The sequence below is a fragment of the Periplaneta americana genome, chromosome 16, assembly GCF_040183065.1.
Source record: "Periplaneta americana isolate PAMFEO1 chromosome 16, P.americana_PAMFEO1_priV1, whole genome shotgun sequence".
Lineage (NCBI taxonomy): Eukaryota > Metazoa > Arthropoda > Insecta > Blattodea > Blattidae > Periplaneta > Periplaneta americana.
Window position 1 is genome coordinate 116,081,972 of NC_091132.1, and position 20,543 is coordinate 116,102,514.

The window sequence follows — 20,543 nt, forward strand, 5'->3', positions numbered from 1 at the left end:
GGATCCTTCATCTCCAGAGAACAAGGTGCCGGTGCAGGTGTTACGTGCTGCCTCTTCTCACTTTATAGATCTCTTGGATATGGAACAACAAGTTTTGATGGAGAAATCATTGCAATAAGTGAATGTCTCAGGAATCTTCTATGCCACATCAATACATTTAGGCTTGCGTTATATTGTCAGACTCCAAAGCAGCTATTCTATCATTAGTCTCTAAACACACACTTTCATCTCAAACAGCAGAAATAACTAAAATGCTCTCTCAATTAATATCACTCAATAAAAGAATTGTATTCCAATGGATACCATCCCATTGTGGAATCCTGGGAAACGAGAATGCGGATGCTTTAGCAAAGAAGGGCAGCACTGCTACTTACAGACCTGTTACTAAATCTACGTATTACTCTGTGAAGAGATTTATTAAATCTACATACTTAGACTTCAACAAACAAAATTTGATAACACAATCCCAAGGGAAAAAATGAAACTCTCTGCATCAAAATCCCCAGTTAATTCCCGATTTACCACGAAAATCGTCTGTAGCTCCATTTAGATTGGCAACAGGCCATGATTTTTTGGCGAAACACCTGCACAGAATTGGAATATATCAGTCCCCTAACTGCCCATTGTGCAACTGAAACCAAGAAATGGATTCGGAACACCTCAAAACCTGTGCTTCAGTGGCTGACCATGATAATATCTTTGAAAAATATTGAAGTGCAAGAGGTCAAATGACTTTATTGTCAAACGCCTGGCATTAGGAAAAAACAACAACAACATAAAAATAAAAAGCTTTTGTACTTTGCAGTAAAAAAATGAGTCGAACATATAATAGGGCTGAGAAGTATTGAAAGCAAGAATGGACATTCTTTTCAAAGAAACTATAATATTATGATACATCAAAAACAAGCACCAAGTCTTAACAAAACATGTCTTTTTACTTCACCTTTCTATTTCATCCCTCGTGAAAGTTAAAACAGGAAAAATGCAATGGGATACTAGTGTCGGCAAAATTCCAGATATGTGACCACCTGAACGAGACTATATATAGACACTTTTCCTGAGTTAAGAAACCTTTGGTCACAGGGAAAATCTTGGAGAAGATGGAGGAAAGGAGAAAATGGAAAAACATCAACACAGAAGACGGTAGAAGAAACTACAGGAAACTAAACAATGAATGAAGAGAAACCGATAAGGTGAAGGAAGACTGGATGAAAGAGTAATGTGAAAAAATAGAGAATCTACAGACAAAAGGAATATATGATTTAATGTGCCAAGCGAAAGGTATGAACTTCACAAATAAGAACATGTGGTCGATAGAAGACAAAATCGGCAATTCAATGACAAACAAGGAATACTGAATAGATGAATGAAATATCTATATATATAATTTGAACTGGTAATGGAAATTACGGGAAAACGACTGAACAGATTTTAATAAATGACCCCTCATTTTGAAGCTTGGAACCCAAAGTTTTTCAGAAAAATAGTAATTTTTAGTGAAATGTCAATTTTCCTACATCATTTCTCTATTTTCCAAAATCCATCTCTCATCAGTTTCGAGAAATAGGTAATGGCCCTTTCAGAATAAAACAAAACAAAACACAAACACACTACAATAAACAATATCACACGAAGGCTATGACCTGCAGGATTGCTAACATATTTAGAGTTTAGATGGCTGACATATTGCCAATATGTCGAATTTCATTTGTGTAACTTTTTCTGAACGTTTCTGTAATATTGGTTATTAAAAACTTCAAGACGTAAAAAGAAGATTCTCTGATGTGTAATTTTCTGAGTACAGCTGTCTGTGTATTGGATATTAAAAACTACAAAACTTAAGAATGTTTGATGACATTATTACCATTAAAAATGAAATATTATTATAGTGAATGCCATGATGTATTTGTCACCAATTATACAGATTAATGCTTTATTGATGATATGAAAGTGAAACCTTTTTGGGGTTATATAAGTAGGCGTAGAGAATATCTGAAGTTAGATCTTCATTTCTATAATATTTACTGAGTGACGGCTATATAGTAGTCTATACAAAACTTATGTAAGATAGCAATATTGTTATTAAAGTGAAATATTTGTATAGTTATTAGTCAAGTGGTATGGGTCTTTTCCATATATTTAATGGCGGTATGGTATAGATATTTAAAGCTGAAAGTTAGAATTTATAAAATAGTTATGCTACCAGTTGTTCTTTATGGTTGTGAAACTTGGATTTTCACTTTGAGAGAGGAACAGAGATTAAGAGTGTACGAAAATAAGATGCTTAGGAAAATATTTGGAGCTAAGAGGGATGAAGTCATAGGAGAGTGGAGAAAGTTACACAAATCAGAACTACACGCATTTTATTCTTCACCTAGCATAATTAGGAACATTAAATCCAGACATTTGAGATGGCAGCTCATGTAGCACATATGGGTTAATCTATAAATGGTATAGGGTGTTAATTGGAAGACCTGAAGGGAAAAGAACTTGAGGGAGGCGGACGTAGATGGGAGGATAATATTAAAATCGATATGATGGTAGAGACTGGATTAATCTTGCTTAGGATAGGGACTTCCAAAATGTATGGTATTCTTCATTGGAAATAAATTTGAAAAATTTTAATCTGAATTGTAATGAACTTAGTTTGCAGCATTTGCTGCACAAGCCACTAGTAATATAGAAGAGCTACATGAGGCACGGAATAGTCCTGCTGACTTAGTTGTAGAAGATAAACTTATGGGGATTCTGAAGAAAATTGGTGTGAATTGGAAAGAGAGAAAGCTGTTCAGTAATCATCATATGAAAAAACTAGTCAGGTTCAAAATAGGAGAAGAAATGTCAGAGGGAACTGAAATAGGGAGGGGGTATGACAAAGATGCCTTTTATCACCTCCTTGTTCAACATCTACTTGGAGGTTTTAGTGAAGAACTGTTTTCAGAACATGGGAGAGGCAATAGTAAGATGAAGAAGAATAAAATGTTGCTGTTGTTTTCTAATGCCAGGCGTTTGACAATAAAGTCATTTGACCTCTTGCACTCCAATATTTTTCAAAGATATTATCATGACCAGCCAATGAAGTACAGATTTTGAGGTGTTCCGAATCCATTTCTTGGTTTGAGTTGCACAATGGGCAGTTAGGGGACTGATATATTCCAATTCTGTGAAGGTGTTTAGCCAAACAATCATGGCCTGTTGCCAATCTAAATGCAGCTACAGACGATTTTCGTGGTAAAACGGGAATTAACTGTGGATTTTGATGCAGAGAGTTCCATTTTTTCCCTTGGGATTATGTTATCAAATTTTGTTTGTTGAAGTCTAAGTATGTAGATTTAATAAATCTCTTCACAGAGTAATATGTAGATTTAGTATTAAATGGCAAGTTGTAGCCGATTTAAGTGAACACCATATTTTAACGTTTTGGTGGCTACTTAATTCACACACAACCCCCAGGACCACACCTGCTGTTGGTCGACGGGTCCATTGGACCTAGCTGGGAGATCTTGTTGATCACCAGCTTTCCCTCCTTAAGCCACTGGAGGACGATTTTAGTGCCATAGCAGGTGAGCACTAGGAACAGAAAAGTAGAAAGAGAAGGAAGGAAAGGGAAATGAACCCCTAGGCCTCGAATGCTCTAATGCCGTCGGGATCGAAGAAAGTAAGAGTTCAGTCAGAGGACTGGATAGGAAAGAGTAAAGAGGGAATTAGGTATTGGATAGAGGAAAATTATACCAAATTCAGTCATTAACTCATCAAACTGACCAGTGCTAATGGATGAGTAGCCCCTCCCTTTAGTTCAGCTCGTAAAATTATGCTTACTAACAGCTGCACCACGAGAAGGTAGGGATGGGACATTGGGTATTTGTCCAGGTTGATTCCTTAAAGCCTTCAATGGGACGGATTAATGGCTCTCCCCCCTGTATCCGACAGATACCCTTTTGCAGAATAAAATGTATACAGTAAGATTTGCTGATGATATGGTGTTACTAGCAGAAGAGGAGTTGATACTAAGGGATATGCTACTGGAGCTAAATGACAGCTGTGAGTCGTATGGGATACATGCAAGGAAGGCAGAGACCATGGTTATTGGAAGAAAAATAAAGCAGATTAACACGTGAATTCGAAATGAGGCAGTAAAACAAGTAGACAGCTTCAAATACTTGGGGTGTATTATAAGTAGTAACATGAGCTCCTGCCAGGGAGTCAAAAGGAGGATAGTAATTTCAAAGGAAGCTTTTAATAGGAAAAGGAGCATTTTCTGCGAACGTTTAAAAAAAGGAACTAAGGAAGAGACTAGTGAAGTGCTTTGTGTGAGGTGTGGCATTGTATGGGGTAGAAACATGGACTTTACGGCGAAGTAAAGAAAAGCAACTGGAAGCATTTGAAATGTGGATATGGAAAAGAATGGAGGGTGTAAAATGGACAAATAAAATAAGAAATGAAGCTGTGCTAGAAAGAGTGGGTGAAGGAAGAATACTGTAATGCTGAAACTGTTCAGGAAGAGAACAAGAAATTGGCTGAGTCACTGGCAGAGAAAAAACTGCTTAGACCTACTGAAAGATGCACTAGAAGGAATGGTGAACGGGAAAAAAGTTCGTGACTGGAAAATGCATTAGATGATATACAACATTAAGATATAAGGTTCGTATTCGGAGACTAAGAGGAAAGTAGAAAGGAGGGAAGTTCGGAGAATGCTGGGTTTGCAATGAAGGGCCTGCCCTTCGGCAGAAAACTATGAATGAATGAAATCTTTGGAAAAAGGCAGCGAGTAAATATGCTTTCACCTTTTTTCCAACAGGATTTTGGGACAGGACATACAGTCAAGTGAGGTTGATCACTGGGATCCAGAATTAACAAACATAAAAGATGAAGGGAAATGAAATGAACAAAATAATGATTCGATTTGTACATTAAAACAAAAATTTACGAGTTAACATATAGATGATAGTGTAGAATTTGAAGAGAGGCCTTCAGAATTTCCATTACGATCTTCTGAACCTCATAAAAGGGAATTTGAAAGGATTTAAGGATATTACATGTAAATTTTTGGTAAACAACCCCTCGCTCCAAATAGTAAGCCTGTAATATCCCAGTTGTAAAGCGAAATGCCATATTTTTCACTGAGGTATGGTAGAAAGGTACATATTTAGCTTGCTTGTCATCATTTATCTGCAGTGCTTGATTCGTGTCTCGTTCAAAGCAAATCGTAGGGTCTAAGACCATCGCTTTCTGGGTTCTTCTATTGATGGCAATTATATCGACTCTTCTATGAGAATCATCTTCAGACACACAATGAATCTCCTCATGTACTTCCCATCCTCTGTTTCTTAGAAGGTTGGCAATTGCTGTACGGGCATGATGGCGTCTGTTGGTACGCAGTAGCTCTCCCTTTTTACAGAACCCCTTCCTTATCTTCAGCCATACCTAAAAAATATTACAGTTGTATCATACAAGAAACTATTTTGAAATCTGAAAAATACGTAACGCGAGTGACTGTAGCGTGAGTTATTCATATGTAACGTTAGTTGTGATGACGTTTGCATGAAATTTTTCTTAATATTGCACTTAATGAGATGCTAATATTCTTTAAATTGGAAAGAAAGAAACAAAATTATTGCGTCAGACACAAAGTTTTTGATTTAACCTAATATCTGTTTTTGTGTTTGAGTGCTTAACTGCTTGTGGCAAACTCAATTTAAGTATGATGTTTGAAAGTGCCACAAGCATAAAAGGGATAGGCCTAAGAAATACACTATATTAAATCTACCATATAAGAAGGAAAAGTTGCTACCTTCTTTTTAAGCAAGGAGGTCAGATGTGAAGGTATCAGCCCTTCGACTTCAAAGTGTATTTCTACGAATTGAAGGATGAGAATGAGATGGTCCAAAGCCACACTTTTAACGAAACATGTTTCTTGCACGAATTCATTTCTTACACATATGGGGAAGGTTCTAGTAATATATTTAAAAAATTACTCAATAAATGCCGTAAATATAAGCTAAAGAAATTACAATACCAGTATCGCATCTAATAGCATTGGACTCTAAACTTTCAATACACTCCTGCGAAATCTTGTCTGTGTGCCTTATGACTTTATCATTCTCACCCCTTCAATTCTTTGGTGCAGACAATGATGAGTCAGCACATAGAATTTGTTTCAAGGAAAGGCGTGAATTAATGTCTATGGATATTGAAGTAGAAACTTTTGTATTACCAGTCAGATTTGATGATAGTATAAAGTATAACCGAAGTTTCATATATGTTGCAAAGTTCTGTAGGTGAAGATGATGTTAAAGTAATGTGTCTCAAGAGTGCAGGAAGTTATGGATTGCTTTTAAAATCAATGAAGAAGATGCATCATATGTGAAACAACCAGATTTTGTGCAAGCTATCTACATCAGTTGTTGAAATGAAAGGGGACAGAATATTTTACAACAGTGATAAACTTGATATCAGAGAAGTGTAATTGGGTTTATATTATATGTAACACCTTTGAATTTTAAAGTTCTTATGAAATAAAATGTTCATTTGTCATTGTATACACAATGAAAATTAAAAAAAGATAGGGATATGATACACCATGTGATGAAGTAAGGAAATCACTTGGGTGGCAATAATATAAAAGAAATTGTTAAAAAAGTTAATTTTTTATATCTTCCACTAAGATTTATGGATCACTGTGTAACGAAAATAATGGCCACAGGTTTTCACTTACAGACAAAATGTAACGTGAGTTACTAGCACTTTCTCATAAAATGATTTTCTTTTATTCCTCTTTATGTTATCCATGGCCCAGGAATCCGACTGTATGTTCTAAATATTTTAAAACAGTAATGCTGATAAAACTGGAAACATGTAAGGCTTTTTTTACTTTCAGAGAGATATGAAGTACCGGTAACATTATTGTCTTTGCTTGGAATGCCTTTTCTTTTCTGTAACGTGAGTTACAACTATTTCAACAATAAATCACAAATAATTGATTATATTCTCGACTACTTGTTACTGCCATGAATGATGTTCCCAAATGCAATAAATAAGGCAAGAATTTTTTTTTTTTTTTTTTTTTTTTTTTACAATATCTAATACGTTCATAAATGTGTTTGAATGTAACATGAGTTACTGTGGAATGACCCTTTAGCTCTTTTATAAGCATCTACTTACTAAGTTTTGTAAAAGGGTGAATTAAATACACCATACAATTCCTGAAAAAACATGGAGGTTGATTCAGTGAACTATTTACCATATACTGTATTAATTTACAGTAATTTTGTGTGGTAGTTTTAAAATAGGATAAGTTGTAAATTAGCACATGATATCATCTGTAAATTGTTTGCTGCCTCAGGAGTTGTATATTTATTTATTCGTTTATTGTAAGGTTACTTCTTATTGCATTATATTGACCATCACAAAGATGAGGATGATGACAACTCTAATATTCTTGAAATGGGTATTATTCTTCTGCCTGTATGCAGAACCTTGACAATTCATCAGTTTTCTTTATTTTAATAAGATATAAACGTGATTTAGTAGTTAAAGTATTATGATGTACCCAAGTAGGTACATGTGATATTTCCGTGCAGGAATTCTGCATTACCATATGATGAAGGATGGATAGAACAGAGAAAAATTCTCTCTGCCACCGGGACTCGAACCTGGGTTTTCAGCTCTACGTGCTGACGCTTTATCCACTAAGCCACTTAGTAGTTAAAGGTTAACCATTTGGAGAAATAGTCAGTGTGTCCAACTTCGAAACTCATTAGGTGAATATAGGTTAAATGGGTCCGTCTTCTTGCTTATCAAGTAATGTATAGTCTTAATTATTAACTATGTCACATTTATTGATTGTAAATGCAATTTTAATAGCAAGACTTTTAAAACACAGCAATTATTTGTATCAAGCATGCTCTTAATTTACTTGTTTTCAACTTATATATGGAACATAATATTTTCCACATGAAGAGTCAATAGCATATTGCCATTTTGTTTTCACATTTCATTCTGTGCTCAATCTTTAACATTTATAATAAAATGCAATACCACAGGGTTATATCTTGACATATGTACATGTATTCCTCAATAGCATAATTTTTCAAACAGAGTAATCATTTAGCATCAAGCATGTTCGTAACCTGCTAGTTTAATTTACGTATTGTATGGAACACAATACTTCCACATGAATATTTAATAATATATGTAATTATTGCACGTCATAATTCCATTTGTGTCTAATCTTAACATTATGATAAAATGAAAATATTGTTCATGTAAACAGCTGAGTCAGTGCACGTCTAATTATAATGTAACATTTATCTAGTCAAGTGGTAACCATGTTTGTTTGTCCGAATATTACTTCATGATACTTATGATGACCTGATGATGGCAAATAATTGCCGAAAACGTTAATCCAATCAATAAATGTGACATAGTTAGTAATTAAGACTATACACTACTTGATAAGCAAGAAGGCGGACCCATTTAACCTATATTCATCTAATTTAATTGCTTATCGGTCTATACCACCTTTTCAAAATGAAAATTCGAAACTCATGGTTGTGAAATTTACTTGGTTGAGATTCCTCTGGGCTTTTTCCTCGCCCTTTGAGTAAATGTTGGGTAACTTTCGTCATTTGGTCCATAGGCTAATTCCGTCGGCATCATCATCATAATCATAATCATCATCATCATCATCATCATCATCATCATCATCACATTTCCTTAGTACATTCACATGCAGCGAGCAGCTGATTGTTCTAGATGGCCATGAATAAACTGAAAATTGTTTTGTTTGGTGATGGCGGACCTTTTAAACTGAAAATGTGCTGGTGAGTATGATTAGCTTTATTGAAGATTACCTCACAAGTGATACAAGACGGCACCACTTACAAGGCAACTAGGCCAGAAGATAATGGGGTAGAATGACCAGTTCCTTTCCCCCTCCATTGCATACATCACCGACTAGCTACATATTACACTAGTCAGACTTCAGATGCATACAAACAATTGAAGGGTACACGGGAAAAACGAACAATATCACAATTCCTTTAAGGTTGATGTCGTATTACTACAAACTTTAGTGTTATTTTTACCAAAAGTGGTAAAGGAGAATTAAAACAACGGATACACTCATCATTTCCTTCATTTCAAGTAGAAACACCAATAAATTTTGCAGTAATATACTGAAGTAGATCATTATCTCACCCTTAATGGAAATGTGACATTATTCGTTTTTCCCGTGTATCCTTCAGTTGTTCTTCCTCTGACACATATCGTTAAATGAAATGTATTGCATTGATATTTAATATTTATTAATTAATATTTATACGTAGTCAAGATGACAGTCAGTGGCGCACCATGTAGACACAAAATCTGCATGCATCTTAACTGAATGTGCTTTTTCAACTTGATTCTTTCAATATTCCTCCCGGATAGCATGTGTATGGGCATGGAAAATTGAACCGTGAAGATGCAGCTTAAGGAATAGGGTTGCCAGAATTCACCATCTTTGCGGAATTTTCTGAAATTTAGAGAATTTATGTTATCATTTCCTGCTTCTCAATTTAAAATACCAATTTCCTGCTTTTCTCTCTTCAAGTTGAAAAACTTTGTAAAAGTTAAATGTCAGCAGTTTTAATTTTGCACGTTTGGTAACATAATGTGACTAATCAATTGTAATTCTGTTCTTTGCATTGAGCCCCAGAATAATTAACTATTTATTCTGTGATTGAGCTCTATTGTAGATTCTGGTGTTCATTTCAGTAAAGTGTGGATATCAGTAGTGGCTAGGTCTATAGTTAATTCTACTTGCTAGTGACTTATAGCCTACATTTGTGATTGTTATTTATATTCGTTAGTAAGGTTTATCTTTAAAATCAGAATGATATATGGGGTACCAGGATGGAAAATCTATGTAATATTTGCAGGGCCATTCCGCCACTATAAGCTCGTGACCAGTAATCTGAAATAAATGTGGTCTCGTTCGTTCTGGTATGACCAGCGAATAGGGATTATAAAGAATGGACACTGAGCGAATTTTCTTGTGTTTTGTTTCTCTGTGCGCCATTGGCTAGTTCCACTTTCAAGCGCTAGAGGTAGTGTAATCGAGCATACGCTAAGATAATAATTGAGAATAGAATTACGGCACAGGATCCAAACATCGCCTACCTTATTGCATAATCCAGTAATGCTTTGCTTCAAATAAATTCAAGTTAATAGCTTTTCCTTATTTCTCAGTGACAAACTAGTTGTAATAATAATATTTTATATTTCAGATATCATAAATTATATTATAAAATAATATAATACATTATATAATTAAGTATCGAATTCGTTTAATATTTGTATATAATATAATATAGGTATATTGTTTTACTTCTCGTAAGAGTTTTTTTTTCCATTTTCAGCGCTATCAAATCATTACATATTTTAATTGTTGTTGGGGTCAACGTCTGAACTCTCATTATAAAGGAACTCTAGAGTCTAGACATTACAGTTAATGAAGGATTTATTATTTTATGGATCCAATTTATTTTATTTGAGTACATAATGTACCTAGAAGTATTAATTGTATGTGTTATATTTCCGCTGTGTCGACTGCTAGCTGGTGTGATGTCAGTGCCAACTCTAGGGAGAAAGCAGAATCTGACGCTCTAGCTGGCTTGAAGATCATTGAAATCGGTCCGGCTACATCAAAGGTACCGACGCGAAGTGTCCATTCTTTATAATCCCTATTCGCTGGTATGACTACGATACATACATGACCTTGAATTGACGCTGCGCATGCGCGAGGGGCGGATGGGGATTCGCAGTCTGGCAGACATTTTGGGACGTTTAAGTCGATGCAACGTTTGCAGGATGATCTATTCCGACACTATAATTTCGTAACTAATAACACGATTGAAATAAATGTGGTCTCGTCGATCGGATATATGACTACGATGTGACCATGATCTTGAGTTGACGTCGCGCATGCGCGAGGCGAGGGTAGGGACCCACGGCGACTGGTGGAGTTCTTGAGCATGGGCGAACATTTCCGTGAGTATATCTGAGCGACTACAATGTGCTGGTGTGCTGATTTTGGTACTAAACGAAAGACCTCGTCTAGATCTATCGATTTAGCGACTGGCAGTCATTTTGGACGTGGGCGAAAATTTTCGGGCAGTATATCTCGCGATTCCGATTTGCTAGCACGCTGATTTTGGTGCCACACGAAAGAGCTCGTCAAATTTATCGATTTAAACCATAAAAAAGTGAACTTTGTAAAATATTTGTTGGTGAAAAATAAAAAAAAAGTAATAAATAAATTTATAATTTCAGATGTCTTCCCATGCACATCGAAAAGCGCAGAGGAAAAAAAGCAACGCATTTCATTGGGAAAAGGTCTAGAGGCAACTGGCGGCCATTTGAGCGCGAGCGAAAATTTCCGGGCAATATATCTCGCGATTTATATATGCTAGCGCACTGATTTTGGTCACAAACGAAAGATCGCGACTGGCGGCCATTTTGGGTGTGGGTTATTGGGTTATTTTACGACGCTGTATCAACATCTCAGGTTATTTAGCGTCTGAATGAAATGAAGGTGATAATGCTGGTGAAATGAGTCCGGAGTCCAGCATCGAAAGTTACCCAGCATTTGCTCGTATTGGGTTGAGGGAAAACCCTGGAAAAAACCTCAACCAGGCAACTTACCCCGACCGGGATTCGAACCCGGGCCACCTGGTTTCGCGGCCAGACGCGCTGATTGGGTGTGGGCGAAAACTTCCGAGCAGTATATCTCGCGACTCCGCTATGCTAGCGCGCTGGTTTTGGTGCTAAACGAAAGATCTTGTTTAGATCTATTATTTTAAGCCAGCCAGAGATATTCATGTAAAACTCACGGCCGTGTCCCCGACACAGCCACGCCCATTTGCTGTAGTATTGAACGATATACGTTGTATAGGTACTTAACACATTTTTTGTTTCCTAATAATGAATTAACGTTAAATTTCGGATCTGCCTGGTCTCTAAATAAGTGAAGCCAACCAAACCAGCTCTATGATACGAGCTTGGGATTATGAACGGTACGTGTAATCACTCGATAATAATCACTCGCTGATATGGGATATTCACCTTTATTGGAAACGTCGTATCTTTCAGCATATTCCGAATCTCAGCGGACCTATGGGTGTCATTGACGTGACGCTGCAGCAAAATAGGAACAAAACTGCTGGAAGGTTATCATAGCGGCTGTACGAATTGTATGCGCTACGCTAGCAAGATTTTGCGAAATTTTCATTCTGTCATCTCGCTCAAAGAAAAGACAGCACAAACAATTTATTTCTTGAACCAGTAGTAATAACTGGTCCGTTGACACGATCGTTCTTAAGCTATTAACATTATTTTTTTACGTTGTAGCCCAGGGGCGGCTCTACAATAAGAGCTGCAGAGCCGCCATTTAAATGGACCTGAAAAAATTAATCTAGTTCATTGTTTCATTTATTTTTCCAATTCATTCTTCTTCGATTCGAGATTTTACTGTCTGTAGGAGCCTTGAACTGCTCGAGAATTTTAGCTGTAGTGTACTTTTCGGATCTGTGATCGGCAGTTCCTGGAGCTCAACGTAGGGTAGTCGGCAGCAGAAAACTGGTTTTCTTCACCGTCCCATAAGACTGCATTAGAGCTGCAACCGAAGCAGCTCTCTCTCTCCGTATATACAAAAGAACCGCCAACACCCTCCTCTTTTTATGACCTGCGTTAGAACACATAGGCTTCTGGACTTCTGTATATCATTACAGTTCCAGTGTGTTATAGTACTGTGGGTGGCGTGATGTGATTAGTCAGTGTGTCTAAGGAAATATTTTATATTAAAAATGAATGAAATGAAAACCTAATCGACCAACCCTTTTCGAAATTAAAAGAGAAATTGCATGTTAACATAAGAAATTAGGACGTCCTACACAAAATTTAACTATTGAAATTTCTGGAAAAAGTCGAGGAAATCATGTAGCCTACTAGTCATTTTAATACCGAAATGTGTAATGGAAACGATTGGTTTTTTGCTGCGCTTATGAAAACACTTTCTCCCCCACCGGTGTATTCTGTTTAGAGGAGAAAACACATGGACAAACACCGGAGTGAAGGATTTAGTTAATTTGACTTAAAAAACTAGAAAAGCATGTGGGGCACATCTCCACTACATGACTAGTTGTACCAGGTGGGAGAGGTGTAGCGCACGGATGGTTGAAGTACAATTTCGGGTGCACAGTCAACTTCGAGAAGGGGCTGTAATTACACGCGTCATCCGATTTAGATGCAATAAACAGCATGCGTTTGCTAAATATACTATTTTTCATGCAGAACTGCCAACCTTTGTAACCGCGGGCCGCTACTGCTTTGTACTCATTACAAACAACACAGCAGAACACACCACCATGGCACAACAGTGATGTCATTCGTCTGCCAATTCCTGCCCTTTACAAGAACGAATCAGATTCCCTGATGGCGACTGATGACTACTGGCACCACCTCTGCACGCTGATGGGAAGCTGCTACAGCGCAATGAGATTCGGAATACGTAGTTTGTGTTTTTGTTGTGTGATCTAAGTAATAAATAGTAAATTCAAAATGATCGGTGTTTTAATTATGCGGTTCATATGTTTAGGAAAACGATAAATAAAAAAAAAAACATGTGTTAGAGGTTGTAAGATGAGTATGATTGGCTTATGCCCAAGCGGAATATTCCCATTCAAGCTCACAATGGACCACAAAAGGTCAAACAGCAGCAACAGATGTTCCAGCGTTTTAATGAGATTAGAATGGCAAGTTCGTCCCAATTCGAAACTGGACTATCAAGATTTTCATAATGCTGTAAAAAATTACGTGCCATTGGTAAGAGGTGCTACATTTTCAGAAAAAATATAAACAGTCAAACTGAGATAAATTTGAAAATATTCTTTCTTTATAAAACTCAGCATTAAGTTTAATAAATGGTTTTCTTCAGTTAGTAGAACATTAACCTTATGAATAGGTAATAAACCATAATAGGACGTTGAGTCGTGTCGATTAAACTCACCTTATTCGTGTTCACCATCTGAGTTTTCCGACGTTCTTTTGCCAGAGAGTGTGGTATAAATTCCATCGGTTTTGACAGTGACTTTCCCTACATTGAATATATAATATAATAAATAATCCGTGGCGCTACAGCCCGTGAAGGGCCTAGACTGACAGCCGGTTGCTGACCTCACGCCCACATGCCGAAGCAGAGGTGGACGATCATCCAACCAGAATGGAGGTATCGTGTGGTTACCATGATGATCCCCTCAGCCGTTATAGCTGGCGCCTCCAACCGGATTTCACTACCTATCGTAGCTCCCCAAGTGCATCACGATGCTGGGTGGGCACCAGTCCCATACACTGGTCGAAATTTCATGAGAAAATTTCTTCCCCCATAAGGACTCGAACCAGCTCGCATTCCGTAATGCTAGTCCTAGGCAGGATATCTTAGACCACGACGCCACGGCGCGGAACACGTTGAATATATACACGACATAAATTCTTCACAAATTAATTACATAAGTAGTTCACCTGGTGTTAATTTTTTTAGTTATTTAACGACACTGTATCAACTACTCGGTTGTTTAGCGTCGATAGCATTGGTGATAGCGAGATGAGGCGGAGAATTCGCCATAGGTTACCTGATATTCGCCTTACAGTTGGGGAATATCTCGGAAAACCCTACCAGGTGATGAGTCCAAGCGGGAATCCAACCCATGCCCGAGCGCAACTCTGAATCGGCAGGCAAGTGCCTCAGCCGACTGAGCTACACTGGTAGCCATTAAAATGTTAATGAATTACATTTGTAGAAATTATTTAAATTATAGCTATTAATCAGTGGATTAAGTAACATAAAATGTAGCAATTAATTTTTATTATAATTTTGCAACATACGTTTATTTATGGAGTCAATAAATTAATTTGATTTATAAATGTAAATTTTACCTCTCACATATTCATTCTGTTCCACTAACTAAAGCTCACTGGAGTACACTGTTGTGAAGTAATGGTCAGCACGTCTGGCTATGAAACGAGTGGGCCTGGGTTCAAATCCTGGTTGGGATTTTTTACGGGGTTTTCCCTCAACCAATTGAAGCAAAATTGCTGAGTAATTTTCGGGATTGGACCTCGGACTCATTTCACCGTCATTAATTCACATCGTCATCATCATTATCATCATCATCCATACAATAGCCCGAGTTAAGTTCACATTGTGGCGTGCTGTACTTGTACAAGGGCGCGGCTGTTCTGCTACCCAATCATTCACAAGCATAGGAGTGGTAAGCACAATAAGTATCAGGCTGCAGTGTAAGCCTTCGGGTCCCTTCTCCGTACAAACAAAAAAGCTCACTGGAAGTACAACTTGTCCCTCTATATTTATTTTATTTTTATTTTATTTATGTCTATAACAGGGCAAAGCCCCAATTACAATAGACAGTACAGATATTTGTTTAAAAAAACATAGAATTGCATATAACATGAAAAAAAGATAAAACAGATACAAATGCAAGATACAAGTGTAATTAAAAATACAAAAAAAAATACAAAAAAAAAAAAACAAATAGATACACACACACACACACACACACACACACACACACACACACACACACACACATGTATTGTTCTTTGTAACATAAGATACACATTTAAATATTTAAGAAGGGCAGCACTGCTACTTACAGACCTGTTACTAAATCTACGTATTACTCTGTGAAAAGATTTATTAAATCTACATACTTAGACTTCAACAAACAAAATATGATAACACAATCTCAAGGGAAAAAATGGAACTCTCTGCATCAAAATCCCCAGTTAATTCCCGATTTACCACGAAAATCGTCTGTAGCTGCATTTAGATTGGCAACAGGCCATGATTATTTGGCCAAACACCTGCATAGAATTGGAATATATCAGTCCCCTAACTGCCCATTGTGCAACTCAAACCAAGAAATGAATTCGGAACACCTCAAAATCTGTGCTTCAGTGGCTGGCCATGATAATATCTTTGAAATATATTGGAATGCAAGAGGTCAAATGACTTTATTGTCAAACGTAATGAAAAATATGTAAGTTCAATCATAAGACTTATCTTGCAATTCATTTTTGCGTTCAGATAAGTCTAGTAATATAATGAAAAATATGTAAGTTCAGTCATAAGACTTATCTTATGATTGAACTTACATATTTTTCATTATATTACTAGACTTATCTGAACACAAAAATGAATTGCAAATTATTGTCAAATGCCTGGCATTAGGAAACAACAACAACAACATATTTAAGCATGATAAAGTACGAATCAGCTATAATAATTCTTAACGGTACTTAAATTATTTACATCAAGTAATGCTTTACAGAACTTTTCTTGTACATATTGTACGATAACGAAAAATCTAAATCCTGTTTATTTGATAGATGATTGTAAGTTCGAAGCATTAATATAAGTGGAGAAATTTTATGAGATTGTGTTTTTGATGTCTGTAAATAAAAGGGAGATCGCTTTCTCTATTTTTAATTTTTATTAAGAGGTAGTGGGGGTTTGGGGGCGATAGCACCAAGGTAGCAGGACGTATGGGGCGTCAGCCCCCCCCCCCCGTAACAAATATAAAATTACATTCCGAAGTAGGCTGAGACATAACTAACAGAAAAAAATTTCAGGTTGTTTCAGAAAGTGGCGCCATTTATTGATATGTATTTATAAGCAACAAATAATATTAAGTGAAATATTTTAAAGAGAGACTTCCAAATCGCTTTATAGTGTAGTTGTAACGAATCAGACTATAAATCAAATAAATCTTGGATCGAATCTCGGAGGCTGTACATAAGGTAAATTAACATATAATAATGTACTTAAATGATTGATGAATAATTAGGTAAGGAATAGGAGAAGCGAGATAAATAATAGGCAAAAGAGAAAGAGATAGGAAGGAGTAGAGAGGGAGGAAGAATGATAGAGAGATAAAAGAAAGACACAATCATGTATTGTAAATTCTTACGAAAAGTGAAGTGGCAAAACAAGAAAAATAAAATAAAATAAACATACTTTTCAGCATATGTGAGTCTATGGTGTATTACCTACAGTTAATTACCTATGAATAACCTTATTCTTTATGAAGATTGTTCTATAAGAGGAATCAAACAAGATAAAACTATAAGATATTTAGGTATATCATTCAATGAGGAAATAAAATTTGATCAGGAGGCATTTATGTTAAGTCTGAAAAATGATTTGGAAAATTTAGTATCCACCTCCATGCTCCGTCCAGATCAAAAGCTCAACATTGTTAACCAGTATATATGGCCTATACCCATTACAAATGGCTCATATCCATCAGTTACCAGGAACATTTTTAGAAGATATTGACAAGTTAATCCGTAGTTCTGTTAAACAAATGCTTATGTTGCCATCTGATACACCTACTAGTATGTTATATGCAAGCAAAAAATACAGAGTTTGGGACTAGTCAGGGCATCATGGGAAGCATTTTTGCAACACTGCAACATCTGCATCACTTTAATATTAAATAAAAATCCTTATGTAAATAGTATGCGACATTTGATGTCTGAACTTAATTCTTCCTGTCAACATCTAAGTCTCCCTTGTCCAGTTGAACTTCGTAAATCTGTGACTAGGAAATTAAGAGAGGAATTAAGAAATGCAGAATTCGAATCTTGGAAAGTAATGCCTGGACGAGGCAGAGGTGTAGAATTGTACAGCCAAGTACCTAAAGCCAATGCCTGGATTTTTAATAAGTCTGGACTATCTACATCTGAATGGGTAACCTGCCTTAAAATGAACGCCAATTTAGCAGCAGTTAGAGGAGTACCTGGTCGCTCTTTGGACGGATTCCGGTGCAGACATGGATGCCCGGAGATTGAAACCCTTGCCCACGCCCAAGGTCAGTGTAACAGAGGTTTACTCCTCCGAAATGCCAGACACCATCATATTCGATCCTTAATTGTAACTGCTTTGAAAAAAAGTCTTGGACAGTAGAAGAGGAAGTCTTTTGCCTTGCTACTAATGGCTCCTCTAGACGTAGACATCATAGCGTATTCCCAGACTACCAAGAAAGGTTATATAATTGATCCTACCATAAGGGTTGAAACGGGGAGTAGCCAGCCGGAGGATGTCAATAAAGAAAAGATCAACATTTATCTGCCAACAGTTGATTACTTCAAAGCAAAATACCAGCTTGAAAACATTGAGGTGATTGGCTTCTTATTGGATCTCGTGGTGTGATTCCCAAGTTCTTTGAAAGCTTCAGGAAGACTTTTGAACTACCACTGACACTACTGACATCATAACTTCAGTTTTGAAACGCTCTTGCCAAATTCTGAGTCATCATATTCACTCTGTTTAATTTCTCCTTCTTCACTTTATAATTCATATATGTTTATTTTAATTTTCTGTCAACAAATTTATGTAAACATTTAATATTTTAAAATTCATGTAAGAGAATATACTGAGTCCTTCTGGGCTACCTTCAATGGGAGGCAGTTAACAATTTATATTTATATAAACAGTGCGATAATTTTAAAATGTCTAAAATACCAGTGTCCCAAATTTTTTGTTAAAGTCAGAAATTCTCCTAATTTTTACAAAACCCATCTTGGCAACCATATTAGAGAAGTCACGAGTTGATGCGCAGAAGTGTCGCTAGATTGGCATAACTGTTATATTCTGGGATACCAGTACCGGTACCATTCTGTGACGGAAATTTTATATACCTAAGGGATACCATTTGTGTTAGCAAATAAATACTTCTTAACCTTGTTACAGTGTTTCTGCTGAAGTATGAATTGATGACCCACAATGTTGTAGAGTGAAAGAGTTAGAGAGAAAGAACTTCATCTTCTTTGTATAGAGTAGTTTTTGTAGGTAATTTAATTTGAAAATTAAGGAAAGGATTAAGCATTAACATTACAATTACAGTTACAGTAGACTAGTTCCTCCTTTGCTACCTTATTTTCGCTTTCTAATTTTTTATCCCAGTTTATTTTTTCTTTCGTCTTCCATAATTTTTCTTCTTTGACCGATTTATATAGGAGTTATAAATTGTGTTTTATTCTCAAATAGGTTTGAAATGAAACAAGAGCCCCAGATTTATTTTCGTATTAAAACTATTGTTTACAATATGTGCTATAGGTACAAAAATAACACTGAAAATACAAATTATAAATATAATCGTGCAAGATAACCTTACTTATTGGAGATTTATAATTTTTGCACAAAGAAAGTGTTTTTATATGTTTTATTGCAGATTATTCTCGTTAATAATTAAGAAATATCTCACTAATACGAGTATACATTAACTAATTTTATTTATTCTATTTTAGGATCGAGACAAGGGTTCAACGAAGGTACATTTGCAAGACACAGTCGAAGAAATGAAAAAGTTCAATGCCCGAAGAAAATTGAAAGGTGCTGTACTAGCAGCTGTATCATCTCCAAAATGGACATCTTTTTATTCTGACCCCAACAGTGATGGCTTTTCAGATTTTGGAGAGGATGAAGTTACATCTTCGGGTGAGTTCAATCACAGTAGATGGATGAATATGATTAGAAATGGTAAGAAAAATAGACATTCAAAAAGAAGTTGTAAAACCAATATTTTGAAGTCTGTTTTAATGGAAGAATTTGTGAAAAAAATAAAACGAACTACTAGAACAGAAGTTCATCATTTAGGAATAGTTTTCCTATAACAATTAATTGAGTTGTAGATGATGTCTTTTATTTTAGACATAAAAATAATATAAAAACTAGTGGCTTGTGCAGCAAATGCTGCAAACTAAGTTCATTAGACGTTCAAATAAATATTTTTCAGATTTATTTTCAATGAAGAATACCAGACATTCGGAAAGTTATTTGTTTCCATAACAATGAAAGATACTCTCTCTCGAGCCAATACTGAAGAGAACCACGCATATAAATATCTACACCACACCGCCATTAAATATATGAAAAAGACCTGACCCCACTTGATTAATAATTTTAAAAATATTTGATTTTTAATAATATTATCTTACGTAAGTTTTATAGCATTCAGTAACATATACTATATATACTATATAGCCGCCACTCAGTAAAATATAGAAATCAAAATCTAATTTAAGATATTCTCTACATCTACTTATATAATCCCAAAACGTTTCACTTTCATATCATCAATATAGCATTAATATGTATAATTAATGAAAAATAGTCACATCATGGCATTAACTACAATAATATTTCATTTCTGATGGTAATAATGTCATCAAACCACCTCAAGTTTTGTAGTTTTTAATATCCAATACACAGCTGTACCCAGAAAATTACACACCACAGAATCGAACCTGTAAATTATTTTTAGTAAGTTAAGTTTTTAATAACCAATTTAATTTGAGCTCTAAATATGTCAGCATTCTTGCAGATCATGGCCTTCGTGTAATATTGTTTACTGTAGTATGTGCTTTGTTTTTTTCTGAAATGCAACACTGCTGATTTGATGCTCGCTTCACTTCTCCTTTAC

At 35.9% G+C, this 20,543-nt stretch overlaps 1 protein-coding gene across 4 annotated transcripts in view; it reads left to right on the forward strand.

Annotated features, from left to right (window-relative positions):
• The window catches only part of LOC138691133 (peripheral plasma membrane protein CASK-like), an 854,250-nt gene that overhangs the window by 462,819 nt on the left and 370,888 nt on the right, over positions 1-20,543 (forward strand). For all 4 annotated transcript variants that reach the window (XM_069812867.1, XM_069812868.1, XM_069812869.1 and 1 more), the window contains one exon: positions 19,369-19,558. In XM_069812867.1, the coding sequence (XP_069668968.1) occupies positions 19,369-19,558 (190 nt within the window). The remainder of the gene's footprint in view (positions 1-19,368; positions 19,559-20,543) is intronic.